The following is a 14,210-nucleotide window of genomic DNA, read 5'->3' as shown; positions in this document are numbered from 1 at the left end:
TAGGAGTAGCTACATGTTAAGAGGGTGAAGTGTGCCTAGGTTTTTTTTTTTTTTTTTTCCTTTCAGTAAATAGGATTTAGGTCCCAATCTTTCAGCCCTTATTCAAGCAACTAGGCTAACTTCCAAACATGTGATACAAAATACACATCCATGATCTATAAAGTTGCAGATTTCCCCTCTTATACTACAGACCACTTAAGTACATTAGAATTTAACGCCACTAAAGTCAAACATCAAAGTTCAAAGGAGAGGCTGAAATTCCTGCTAAGTCCTGGTGCACAGTCTCCATTTAATTCACATAAACAACTCCCATTCACATTAATGGGAGAAATGTGTGAACCTACAGGAAAGGAAGTTTATCTAAATTACAATATCAGATAAAAAAATCTAGTTAGTCCCAGAAGAAACTCAGATGGATGACATTAGTCATTTGCATTACCTCTATTCTTGGTTTCTTTGCTTCTGCTAATATTTCATCTGCTGCTCTTTTAACTAAAGGAAAAAAAAGGTAATTAAAAATGCAGGATTGTGGTGGGCTTTCATAAAATTCATGCCAACACTGCTTAGCAGTTAAATCATACCTTGAGTGGATCGCTGAAGACCAATTTCAAGTGGTGCACTTCTGTCTATACTTGATGACGTTGCTAAGGTTCAAACACAAAATTTTATGTAAGTATTCAAAGATGTGAGCACAGGAAGCAAACAGCACCGCAACGGTAACAAATATTTTGTAACCTGGAATCAAGAATCTCTGTAAATTCACTTACATTTGTTACAGAAAATTAAACTAATGGCAAGTTTGAAATAAAAGCATGCTTATCATACATATCACAAAAAGTGAGTAGCCTCAAATTCCAATTTACTAAAAAATACTAAAAGAAAAACTACAGAGAAAATATTGAAAACAACACGCATTAGTATTCATCTACAGACATGATAACGTCTTCAAACACCTCTCTTCTCTGACTACTGGTAACCTAGATTTTAATGCTGGAAGACCATATAAATTGCTATGTTGCTAATGAATAAAAGGGTTAGCATGTAATAGAGCATATTTTAGCATACCGTGGGACTCACTCTCAATTCTGGTATAGTACGTGTGCGGTGTTACTGAATAGGTCTTTGTCACACTCTAAAAAAAGGTAAATGCACATCCCTACCACACAGCAGCATTAATATCTGAAGAAGCTGTTGGCCCAGCCGTTGGCTCAGCTCAGTTTGTTTTATCATATAGCTACTAATGACACACAGAGATAGACAAGTGAAATTTAGAACAAAGAGGTGGAAGAACACGTGTAAGCCCATTTGAACAGGCCTCATGTACTCCAACATATATACAGGTTCATATATCCACTCTGGTTTAATCTCCCCTCCCGACTGCAAAAGTGAAGCAATAAAATACAGTATAGCTGTGCTAAAAAGGAAGAACTTCACTCACATGTTTCCCCATTTAGGTATGCAAGTAGATCTTTTCTGTCAGGTCTTCTTACCACAGGAATGTTTTCAGTCTGAAAAGAATTGAAGATTTTATTTTAGATAGACCACATCCAAAAACAGGATGACTCAGAACAAAACCCTAAATAATATGACATGTATAAAGTTCGTGGGGAAGCCATTTTCTTTATTTAGAAGTTGCTGTTCACAGATAGATCTTACACAAATTATATTGTAAATAAATTGCGTTAGAAATGGAGAGCTGGAGAATCCTCAACAACTTTACCCACAGTGCTTAGTAACTACACAACCACATGCAAGCTGTTTTTGTGAAAAACTGTTGGCAACACATGACAAAACAGAAACACTAAGTGTCATGTCTTTTTTCGTTTAAATTGTTCACAAGAATGATCTTATTTTTCATAAGTTTTTTTTTTTTTTTTTTTTTTTTTTTTTTTTTACAGTAAATCTGTTGCATATTTAAGTATAACATTAAGCATTTGCACATAAAGCAGTGCTTCATCAGGAAATGAATTATTTCATAAAATGAACCAAGTGAGGAAGGCTTTTCTCTTAGCACTTGCCATAGTTCCTGCATGGTTACACAGTAAACCATAAGCTAAAATAGGAAGACGAGAAAGGGCTATTAAGCTTTATCTCCAGCCTACCCAAACGCTTTCAATAACATATTAAAAAATACAGCTAGCTCCACTTAAATGCGTAACAGTAAGTGTGACACTAATGTACTGTCCAGGTCAGCAGCCAACAGCTTGCAATTACCTTTCAAGCATCCAGGAATGTACTAGGTACATTACAAAATAAATATTAGGTAGCTGCTCAACATTGGTGGATGCATAATTTATTTACGCTGCATTCAAAATTCAAGGTGCACATGCTATTCTCAACTTAATTACTTCTGATATATCAACGGCAAGATTGGGCATAGCATTTAACATCTTGGCTCATTTCTGGGGTCATCTATGCCACCTCAAGTAAAATTCTGGTCGACAGATTAAATTCTAAATCTGCTAGAATTTCAGACTAACCTATTATTTTAGGCACCTGAGCATTTTGTTCCAATTTACATCACAGCAAATAGCTACTATTTGGATTTGGGTGTAATCCTTTTGCATGCAGTATGTCGAGGTAGTCTTATGATTATGTACCTAAGCAGAGCGTAGAATAAACTAAGTTACTGTCAAGTAAAGTCTACTAGATGGAAATACTCTGCAGGTAAGCAAATGTTTAGCCTAAAAATCTTTAAAGTACCCCTTTCAGTTTAGTTGGTTAGTCACAAACATAGGCTATCTAGAAAAAAAAAAAAAAAAACATTTAAGTTATAGCTAATCAAGAACACATATCTGATCTGACATTTTTGCAGGGTCAGCCTTTCCCATTTTCATTTCAAGTTACAAAACACCATTTATATTTCTCCTACTAAATCAACTCCAAGTTACAGTTAAGCTGTTAAAAATAAAACCTTAAAGATGCTGTAAGTAAAAGACTGATCTTCAAAGGAGCAAAAGAAAGAAGATGGCTTTTAATGTACAAATATTAGTGCTAATCTGGTTCTTTAGATGTATTAAATAGAAATTTTCTGAAAAGATAAGACCATATGTAACCAAAAGCCCATGTTTTGATAGCTTTCAATACCAAGGTTTAAATCAGGGGTGGGCAAACCTTTTGGCCAGAGGGCAACATCTGGGTGGGGAAATTGAATGCAGGGCCATGAATATATGGCTGGGGAATGGGAGTTGGGGTGCAGGAGGGAGTGCGGTGTGCAGGAAGGGGCTCAGGGCAAGGGGTTGGGGCAGAGGTAGGGGTGCTGAGTGCAGGAGGGGGCTCAAGGCTGGGGTGCAGGAGGGGTTCAGGGTGCGGGCTCCAGCCCAGCACCACTTACCTGGAGTGGCTCCGGGGTGGCAGTGGCACGCAGCAAGGCTAAGGCAGGCAGGCTGCCTGCCCGTCCCGGCCCCGCACCGCTCCCGGAAGCGGCCAGCACCACATCCCTGCGGACCCTGGGGGAGGAGGGGCAGAGGGCTCCACATGCTGCTCTTGCCTGCGGTACCTCCCCCAAAGCTCCAACTGGCCGCGATTCCCCGTTCCTGGCCAATAGGAGCTGCGGGGGGTGATGCCTGCAGGTGAGGGCAGTGCGTGGAGCCCTCTTCCCCCACAGGGGCCACAGGGATGTGGTGCCAGCCACTTCCTGAAGCGGTGCAGGGCCCGCAGGCAGTAGTTTGCAGTAGTTTGCCCACCCTGGTTTAAACTATCACTAAGCACATAGCAGTGATGCTATGCTTCAACTGAGACACAGATTAATGAACTAATAAAACACTCATCTTTCTGCTTAGTTTTGCCACTGACTTAAGAAAAAAGAAAGCTTTTTAAAATATGTTCAAATATACCAAATAACTCCTAGCTGCAAGATTAAGAATGGCAAAAAAAAAAGAAATCCTGTTTTCAAACTTACAAACAAGTAGTAATAGATTTTACATTTAACTCCCTCTTCTCACCTGAGTTCAGAATAGGAGAAGGATGTGTGCACTCAGTTGCCATAACCAGCTCTGCTTCTGATTAACATGCTATCCTTTAGTATTATGCCTACTTTTCCACATGATTTTGTAATCTCTTCTTTAAAACAATGTCAAAGTCCACATTAAGTCCGGTACTCAGTGTGTTAGGCATTATAATTACCGTGAACAGTGACTCAATTTCATTCTCCTCATTCAATAAGAAAATTAAGAGCAGGTGTCAATGATTTTAGACACACAAGGTGGGAGTGGTGTTGGTGAAAGAGACAAGCTTTTGAGCTTCACAGAGATATTCTTCAGGTCAAAGATTTTAGTCAATTTCAGTACTTCAGACTAACAGATGCTAACAGCATACAAAACAGCATACATATTGTACTAACTTGGATCAATCTTAATGCTTATGAAGTATTCAAGAAAGAAGGTATAGGTCACAAAGTGATTTAATTGTACTGTCAATATTGAAGTATTAAAATACTAAGTCCACAAGGCGACAGCCTTTTTCAGCAATAGTGATGATGCTGAAACATATTCTATGCTCTCTTCACTAGTCCTGTATTGTTTTCCCTCATGCTACCCCAACCTCAGTCAGCAAGTGGTTTTATGAGGGGTGGGGAGGGGGGACTTCAGAGAGCATGTGTGAACAGGCTATAAACAACTTACCTCATCACTGTTGAAAAAGTATATAGAGCATCAAGGGAAGAACTAAGAGTACTAAAACTGTTCTGCACAAGACTGGAGTAGACATTTGTCAGAAAATGGTGGAGATGTTTCAATATAAAAATGCAGATGGTTTTGATTTTTCGGAAGAGAGGAGACTATTACTGAACAGTCGTCTGTACCTAAAATTACAGCTTGGCTGTACCAATCAAGTAACAATTCCAGTTAGGTGAGGAGTGAAAATAATAATGCAAGTCACTAAAAACTGCACTTATTGAAGTTCTGATGTTTTTACTGTTGTTCATGATTAAATCTATGCTATACCACGTTGTTAGCCAAGTAACTATCAAGAAACAGCTGAGTATTTGTAAGTATGTTAATGTCACAGTAACTGTTGTCATTTCCTGAAAATACTAACATGAACACAAAAATTATTAGCTCTCAAGCATGCACCCTCCAACATTATTAAGGAACAAAGTTCCATGTGATCTACTTACTGCAGCACGCCGGACGTAAACAGGATGTGAAAGGTGCACATTATTCAGCAGGAACAAGATAGAGTCCAAAGTGTAGTATTCCCTGGGCTGGCCCTCTTTCCCTGTCCTGTAACATCAAGGAACAGATTTTACTTAGAACCATATTTCCTCACACATATACTCCTCATTAATCTCATTTGATATATCAAGCTATTTTTTTAAAAAAATTGAAAAGCCAGTGATCACTTTTGTCAGCATGAGTACAATATAGATATTTTATCAATCACTACTCACATATTTACAGCCTCTACATGGAATGGATTCAAAACTCCAAAAGTGTCTGGAGTAATTAGATGTAAGAGAAGAGGCCAACTAATAAAAGTATATAGATATCAAGAATTTTAACTATAAGATTAACATTTGTTTTTCTTTTAAAAAGTTTTGGAAGACAAACCACTACTTCATGTTTATTCCCCTAATTTTCAAAAGAGCTGCAATAACCTACTCAGACCCTTGGGGATGAGGGAGAGGGGCTGAGATTTTCAACATCCATTGGGAAATAATTTAAAGTGTTCTCCAGATGACTTGCTCTGGAGATAGACATGTAAAATCTCTACTGTAAAATCTATGTTAGTGAAGAGCTCAGAAACTTCACAAACCGAGTGTATCCTAAACATCTGAGGTGCAAGAGAGTCTGGATACAAGCAAAATTTTATTAAGGAATCCTCATAAGGAACATGATAGGAAGTTATTCAGAAGATAAACCAGTATGAAGGAAACAGATTTACAAATTTATACTGGACTCCCAGATTGCTGGCATCAACACAGCTGCAAAAAGCACATTAGGAGTTCAGCCTGATCTTCAAAGTAATGTCTCTTCTGCACAAGCATAAACCATTTCTCCAGCATATCTAAAAAAACCCTAAATAGCTTTTCCTGTGCCTTGTGACCAACTATCAACCATGAAGGTAGCACCTAGGGCTTGAAAACTCCACCCTAGAAGCAGCACACTTACTAAGAGAAGATGGGGGCATAAGACATCTGCAGAATTTTACCCTATTGAGCCTTTATGCTTTAAAGAGTACCTACCAAATATGAACCAAGTAAATCAATGTAGTAATGTGGTCCCAATAGTCCAGACACCTGTACCTCTACAGGTGCTATAACTGTTGCTTTACTAACCAACAATAAGAGTGAAAATAACCAGACTGGTCAGTTTCAATGATACTATCCAGAACCACAGATCAGCAGCCAAGCTATCAAGAATCATACTTGGGGGGGGGGGGGGGGGGGGGGGCACAGCTTCAAATTGGTTAGACACATACTTGCCAAGAACTGGTTTTAAAGCTAATGCCCACAAAGCCAGGTTTTGGGATCGGTACCCTGGTAGAAATGCCAGCAATCAGCCATCCCCAGGAGCTGATGATGTTGAGAAGGAGTGGGTGGACCCAAGTCACTGCCCCAGCAGCTTACTGATGGGGCCCCTCACACTTATTTTCATCTTTTCTTTTTCTTTTTTTTTAAACCATTAGGTAGTAGATGTCTAGAAAATGTCTTGAATGGAGGAAGAGCTTTCATTACTACCAGGGCTCAACATCCCCCAGAAGTGATGTCTTCCACAACAAATACCTGGTTTGAGCAGTAGTGCTAGCACTTTTTTTTTTTTGTTTTAATCATTTTAGATTTCCCATTGTTTCTTTGAGCTACCGTTTATTCCTATGTGATCAGGCATAATAGGCATTTTAGTGTGAGTTTGAAACTAATAAAAAGACAAAAAAACTGCTAGACCTCTATTACTACTCTGGCTGAGGATATGGCGTTACAAGACCACATTCTGACTTGCTGATTAGGCGATTTCAATGATCTAATAGCCATCACCACTCGCAACAACACACTTCTGGTACTTCACTGGTTAACCCCCAAGAAAAAATTCCTACTCCCATTATGGGTGATGGGAAAGTTAATACAGAGCAAGGACACTAAGATAAGTCACTTTAGCAGGCGGTAGGAGAAAAGAGATAGGTAGGATGAGTGAGGAAAACCAGTCTGAACAGCACTTAGATGGAAGGGCAAAAAAAAATGTCATTCAAGCAGCAGTTCTTAGTCCTTTTAGCCACTTCAGACTCACTTTGTAGCCCAAAAGCCAAATGGCAGCTTGGTCAATAAGCAAAGTATATAAATTAAAAATGAGCTGGAAGTGGCTGTTGGGTCATAAGCTACTACTGACAGGGCAAGCAAGTCAAAACAACACAGGGACCTTGAGAGAAAAAGAGATTAGAAATGTATAATTTTCCATACTGTTATCACTTATCCTTTTTATAGGCACAACTTCTCATAGTAGAAGGATGTTATATAAACCCCACAGTGTTTTTTTTCAAAACATTTTCTTAAATGAACAGAAATTAGCCACCCCAGGGTATGTGTTAGTAGATTAACAGTGCACTTCTTGGGCAGTTGAAGGCATTTGGACCCAGGTCTTACAATGCATCTAGGTGGTTTAACAGTCTACCACCACCTCAATAAACCATGCCAGAGTATGCAACTGAAAACATGCCAAGACTTTGCCTAAAAACGATAGTTAAATTTTAATTCCTTTGAAAGTCCATTCCTCTCCTTGCTTACATGTCAAGACCTAAACTGAGGGTAGCTTGCTGCAGTTGATATCAAAAACACCCAACGCAGCACAAGGACTAATCCATCTTCTACTTTTGGTGTTAGTAATGCCATCAAGTGTTTCAAAAGAAACAAAAAGTCCTGAATTTAGGCCTGTACAAACACAGTATTTTTCATTCACCTTGCACATCTCTCCACTTACATACAATTCCAGATTAACAATTTCATGCCATATTAGTAAAAGAAAGCATTTGCATTAAGCAAGAGCAAAAGGGGTTTTTTTTGTTGTTTTTTCTTAAACCAAACACTTGTATTTCCAGTTCATCCATTTACCCTCAATCTGTAGATGCTAAGAGTTCATTAATCAACCGGACTACTTCCTATTCTCTTTCACACTGGAAGATGTGAAAGATATTGATTTTTATTGGAATGCTTAGTGTAAAATGTATCCCTCATACACAAAAAGAAAGTAGTAACATGGACAGACTGTTACTTGAAGAGAAGGATCTATCTTCAGAAACACACACGCGCAAATTACACTGTCTATTACAAATTACAGCAACAGTGAACTAGCTGTTCCCTATTCACTAACCTCAACTATAGAGATTGCCCCTTCTACGGGCTAAGTAGAATGCATAAAGGTCTTTCTCTGGATCTACTTGTCTGCCCCTTGGCTCAGCCTTGGCTCTGTAGTTGCCTTTCAGGAACAACAAATACCAACCAGCAGATCAGAGGCCAAGAAACAACTTCTCACACACACACAGTTTACTAACCATGTGAGTGTAATCTACTTAGCAGTGAAAGAATAGTAAAAGCAATTTTAAAAAAGTGTTGTGTGTCCACGGAGAAAAAAAAACCACCACAATTGGCTTTAGAAGACAGCTAAAGAAAGGATTTTAGAGCAAATGTAATCCTTTGGAAAAGTGCTGAATTACTGGAAGTGAAAGCTCTATTTATCCACAGAACACATACAGTAGCAATAGAAGCTTCCCCATATTATCTTGATAATGAACCTAAACTTAATTTTAAGGCTCACAGAATAGTTTTGTCTCCATGACTATGCAGTTTTTGACCCCTCTGTCCAGAGCGCAAGGAGGGCAATTAAGTGAGGGCAAACACCTACTACATATTGGACTGAAATCACACACCCTTTGCACAGTCAGGCATTAAGAACTATGAACAGGGACTGGATTTCTCTCCAGTAACCTAAACGTAAAAAGGTCTGAATCCTATTACTAATGTTCTAAACCAAGTGGATCCCATTCACCTACAAGAATTGGACAGTTATATGAATAATTATTTAGTCTAAACAAAGATTTGAAAAATTTACTGGACTCCTTCCACCAAGGCTGATATAAAATATAGGGAAAGAACACCCACCAAGAAGGTCCAGAAGTAACATCAAATCCTCACACTGCTAAGAAAAAAGAAACAGATTCTCCGCATGGGGCTATCCTTGGACCCTGCTCAAAGCACCTTCTTTTGGATCAGCCTCCCCTCCTGTCTCCCAAATGACGTTTTTTCAGACAACCAAAAACTCTTGGTTCTCCCTTCCACACACCCGGAGCATCTCGTCCACAACTCTTCTTCCCTCAGCCCCACAACTACAGCGAGGAATAGAACTTTACTATTACTTGCCTCAATCTGTTTTGGATCCTCCTCCCCTGTGAACAGTTCTTGTGCCTGCCTTAGACACTACTTGAAGCTTTCCTAAGCATCAGCAGTTACACTGAAAATATAGTTTACCAGCATATTGGGGGATTGTAGATGTGATGTATCTTGATTTTAATAAGGCTTTTGACAGTCCCACATACTCATAAGCCAACTATGGAAATGTATTACATTTGAAATTACTATAAGGTGGGTGTGAAATTGGTTGACAGATCGTACTCAGTGAGTAATTATCAAGAGGTTGATGTGAAACTGGACAGGCTGTATGCAGTGGGGTTCAGGAAACATCAGTCTTGGGTCTGGTGCTATTCAATAATTTCATAAATGACTTGGATAATGGGGTAGAGAGTACGCTTATAAAAAACTGTGGATGACACCAGCTTGAGAGGGTTGCAAGCACTTTGGAAGACAGGATTAGAATTCAAAACTACCTTGACAAATTGGTGAATTGGTCTGAATTCAACCAGATGAAATTCAATAAAGACAAGTGCAATATACTACACTTAGGAGGGAAAAAAATAAATGTACAATTATAAAATGGGGAATGACTGGTTAGCCAGTTGTACTTCTGAAAAGGGTTAAAATGGATCACAAATTGAACATGAGTCAAAAACATGATGCAGTTGTGAAAAAGGCTAATATCACTATGGGGTATATTAACAGGAATATTGTATGTAAGAAAAGGGAAGTAATTGTCCTGCTCTGCTCAGCGCTGGTGAGGCCTCAGCTGGAATACATTGTCCAGTTTTGGGTGCCACACTTTAAGATGTGGACAAACTGGAGAGAGTCCAGAGAAGAGATACAAAAATGATACAAGGTTAAAAAAACTGGATATGTTTAATCTAGAGGGAAAAAAAGATATCAGGTCCCGCCTCAAAGTCTTCAAATATGTTAAGGTCTGTTACAAAGAGGACGGTGATCAATTGTTCTCCATGTCCACTGAAGGTAGGACAAGAAGTAATGGGCCTAATCTTTAGCAAAGGAAATTTAGGTTAGATATTAGGATAAACCTTGTAACTATAAGGATAGTTAAAAACTGGGTGAGGCTTCTAAGGGAGGTTGCAGAATCCCCATCACTGAAGGCGTCTACAAACAGGTTGGACAAACACCTGTCAGGGATGGTCTAGGTTTACCTGGTCCTGCCTCAGAGCAGGGAACAGGACTAGATGACCTCTCAAGGTCCCTTCCAGCCCTACATTTCTATGATGTTAGCTTCTCTGCTCTCCAACATAGTTCTGAATAACAGTAATGAAAATGACCAGAGTCTTGTTAAATTTTACTGGTTGCTATTCTGGAAAACTCTGAGCAGGAGACACCCCAAAGTTGTCTCTATGCTTGCTCAAGAAAACAGCACTAAAAAAATTACTATTTGGAAAGATATCTAAAGCAACCACTCCCCTCCCTTCAATTAGGAATTATCCATTTTGGCAGAATTTATGTAAGGAGAGAAGGGGAAGGAAGTGCATATACAACTCAAGTAGATTTTTGAACACCCCGAAAGAAGGGTAATAAAGTCATACACTTCAGCTTATAAACTGACTAGTGGAAAGGGTCAGAAACAAATCCCTAACTCTAACCCCATATTAACAGGAAAGAACAACTGGATAGCTGCTGTGCTTTGGAGGCTAGGATTAAAATTCAAAATGATCTGGACAAACTGGAGAAATGGTCTGAAGTAAACAGGATGAAATTCAATAAGGACAAATGCAAAGTACTCCACTTAGGAAGGAACAATCAGTTGCACACATACAAAATGGGAAATGACTGCCTAGGAAGGAATACTGTGGAAAGGGATCTGGGGGTCATTGTGGACCACAAGCTAAAATATGAGTCTACATTGTAACGCTCTGGCCAAAAAAAAAAAAAAAAAAACTAAACATGATTCTGGGATGTATTAACAGGAGTGTTGTAAGCAAGACACAAGGAATAATTCTTCCACTCTACTCCGCGCTGATTAGAGCTCAGGAGACTGGAGCATTGTGTCCAGTTCTGGACGCCACATTTCAGGAAGGATGTAGACAAATTAGAGAGAGTCCAGAGAAGAGCAACAAAAATGATTAAAGGTCTAGAGAACATGACCTATGAGGGAAGACTGAAAAAATTGGGTTGGATTAGTCTGGAAGAGAGAAGACAGAGGGGACATGATAACAGTTTTCAAGTATGTAAAAGGTTGTTACAAGGAGGAGGAGGAAAAATTGTTCTTCTTAATCTCTGAGGATAGGAAAAGAAGCAATGGGCTTAAATTGCAGCAAGGGAGATTTAGGTTGGACATTAGGAAAAACTTCCTAACAGGGTGGTTAAGCACTGGAATAAATCGCCTAGGGAGGCTGTGGAATCTCCATCATTGGAGATTTTTAAGAGCACATTAGATAAACACCTGTCAGGAATGGTCTAGATAATTAGTCCTGCCATGAGTGCAGGGGACTGGACTACATGATCTCTCAAGGTCCCTTCCACTTCTATGATTCTATGATTGTGATGGCTATTTTTGACTTCTTCTGAAAGTTAGGGCCACCATTATAAATAGAATACTGCACCACAGGTCTGATCCAGTTAACAAATCTAATGTTCTTACCCTAATTCAGAAGATCTTTAATAATGCCCCAGACTTCAGATGACCAGCTGAAAGATCCTTGACTGTGTTGTTGCCTTCCCTTTCCCTGCCTATGGAGCTTCTTTGGGAAAATTATCTTCCCTTTGATCTCCAGCTTTCTCAGCACCATTGTTTTTGGAGAAATTGAATGTTTTACTAAATTTAATGACAGTTAATAAAGTCCAACTAAAAATCACAGATTCCAGGCACTCATTTTCAAGGAGTATAGGAAGAAAGAGGAAAAAGCAACCCCTTAGCTTTTAGACAATACAATTATTGGGCTAGAAAATATATACAGTACAAAGAATAACATTTTGAAAGTTCACTTTAAAAAATAAACACACCCTCTTTCTATCTGAAGAGGTATTTGCATTGTGAATGTACTTGTTTACAATATGTTGTCTCCCAGGAAAGTTGGAAGAAAAACTATATTAGTATTACAGCATAGAGTGGGCCCCACTAAGGATAGGCCTGTGTGGCCCCACAGAAACTTCTGCAAAGTTCACAGGCAGTCAGATCAGGAATTTCTATCTGGACCCAACTATACTCCCTACAAAAGGAGAGTCTAGAAACACAGCCTCATGAAAGGGTAATTAACAAAGTGAGCAAACAATAGAGAAAACTTAGTACCTCCTACTGAAAGGAAGTGACAAGTATCCTAGAAGCTGTTTTACAACTGATCGCCTAGCTAAGTCAGAAGAAACAACTCTCAGGCCAACCACCCATGCTCATCTATAACAGAAGTCTACAGCAGAAGTCTAAAACCCCAACACCTGAAATGGACATAACCCTCTTGCCAGCTTCCGCGGCAGGAAATAAATCACAGTTTTTCCTTTGAGGGACTGAATCCGCTCTCTCCAGCTGGCTGAATCTGAGAGCTGGGGAAAGCCAGGCTCCTCCCAAAAGGAAGAAAAGAGACTTCGCTGTTTGACTTGAGATCAAGGCTCCCAGGGTGACAGAAAAGCAACAGGCGCGATCCTCCCCACCAAGGGGGACACACCGCGTACAGCCCACCCTCGGCTCCCGCTGGCCCCCCATCCGCGCTCTTCCAGCCGGGACACGCTCCCCTTTGGACGCTGCAGCAGGAAACAAGGGGCCACGTCCAGTCCCGGCCACCCGGGAGCCTCCCAAGGAGCAACAAACAAACAAACAACGGCCGGTCCCGGGGAGAGGAACCGGGCTCCCAGCACATGGCAGAGCCCGCAGTGGAGACGGGACCCCCGAGGACCCCGGAGGGGGGAGGCGCCGGGATCCCGGGGTCCCCCCCCCCACGCACGCACCAGCTCCCCCACCCCGCCTCCCCGCTCAGCAGTAGCAACTTCGGGGCAGTTCCCACCCCCTGCCCGCATGCGGGGGGAGGGGGGGCTGCAGCGGCCGCGCGACTCACCCCCAAATGACATAGTTGGTCTTGACGTTCTTAGGCCAGGAGAACTCGCCGAAGATCACCTCGTCCCCCTTCACCACAATCTCCTTCTTCTGCGTGTTGTACTGCCGCAGCACGCTCAGCACGTCCGCCATCTTCGCGCCGGGCCGCCGCCGCTCCGCCCGGCCCGGCCCGCTCGGCCCCCACCGCCGGCCGCGTGAGGACCCCGCCGCCAGCCGCGAGGGCCCCGCCGGGCTGCCCGTGCCGAACGCCTGCGCGCTGCCGCCTGGGGGAGCCGCCCACACCGCCTGCCTCACCTATGTGCCCCTCGCCGCCTCTGCCTCATCTCCGTGCTTCTGCCCCTCCCTCGCCCCCAGTCCGCCTGGCTAGGGTGGCCCTACACGTCCGGCTTTGGCCGGACAGTCCCCCTTTTTAAGCCTTGTCCCGGATGTCCTGACTTTTTTGGCCAAACTGAGCCCTTGTCTCATCTTCTCTTGCCAGGTGCAAGTTGCTCTGACCAGTGGGAAGAGCAAATGGCACGTGTCCAGTTTTGTCAAAATAATGGGTTGGTTGCGCCCCTTTACGGGGGTCACGGAGGGATGGGGGGGCTGCGGGGCTCGCGCTGTCAGCCCTGGTTGGGGCTCAGGCGGCCTAGTGCTCGGGTAGTCAGTCCCACCCCAGTCCTGGGCAGCGCAAGGCTCGGGCCGTCAGCCCAGAGCAGGGCTTGGGTGGTCAACCCCAGTCCTGGGTAGTACACGGCTCAGGTGAGCAGCAACACCAGGTGGCTTGGGCCGGGTCGGGGGCTCAGGCAAGCAGTCATGGCAGGCAGTTCAGGCCTGCCCCACGTGGTGTCCCTATTTTACTTTGGTAAATAT

The 14,210-nt window shown here is 41.8% G+C and overlaps 1 protein-coding gene across 2 annotated transcripts in view; it reads right to left on the bottom strand.

Annotated features, from left to right (window-relative positions):
* The window catches only part of CDC73 (cell division cycle 73), a 163,360-nt gene extending 149,789 nt beyond the window's left edge, over positions 1–13,571 (bottom strand). The window contains exons 1-5 of one of the 2 annotated variants that reach the window (XR_006292582.1): positions 13,360–13,571; positions 5,117–5,222; positions 1,439–1,508; positions 582–644; positions 440–492 (exon numbers count right to left, since the gene is read on the bottom strand). Coding sequence is in view for 1 of the 2 variants with exons in the window: in XM_037907849.2 (XP_037763777.1) it covers positions 440–492; positions 582–644; positions 1,439–1,508; positions 5,117–5,222; positions 13,360–13,490 (423 nt within the window). In the remaining variant the exon portion in view is untranslated. The remainder of the gene's footprint in view (positions 1–439; positions 493–581; positions 645–1,438; positions 1,509–5,116; positions 5,223–13,359) is intronic. The other variant, XM_037907849.2, reaches the window with a different exon arrangement.
* Positions 13,572–14,210: the final 639 nt, after the last annotated feature.

Source organism: Chelonia mydas, chromosome 8 (genome assembly GCF_015237465.2).
Source record: "Chelonia mydas isolate rCheMyd1 chromosome 8, rCheMyd1.pri.v2, whole genome shotgun sequence".
Taxonomy (NCBI): domain Eukaryota; kingdom Metazoa; phylum Chordata; order Testudines; family Cheloniidae; genus Chelonia; species Chelonia mydas.
This window is presented reverse-complemented; position numbering and strand designations above follow the sequence as displayed.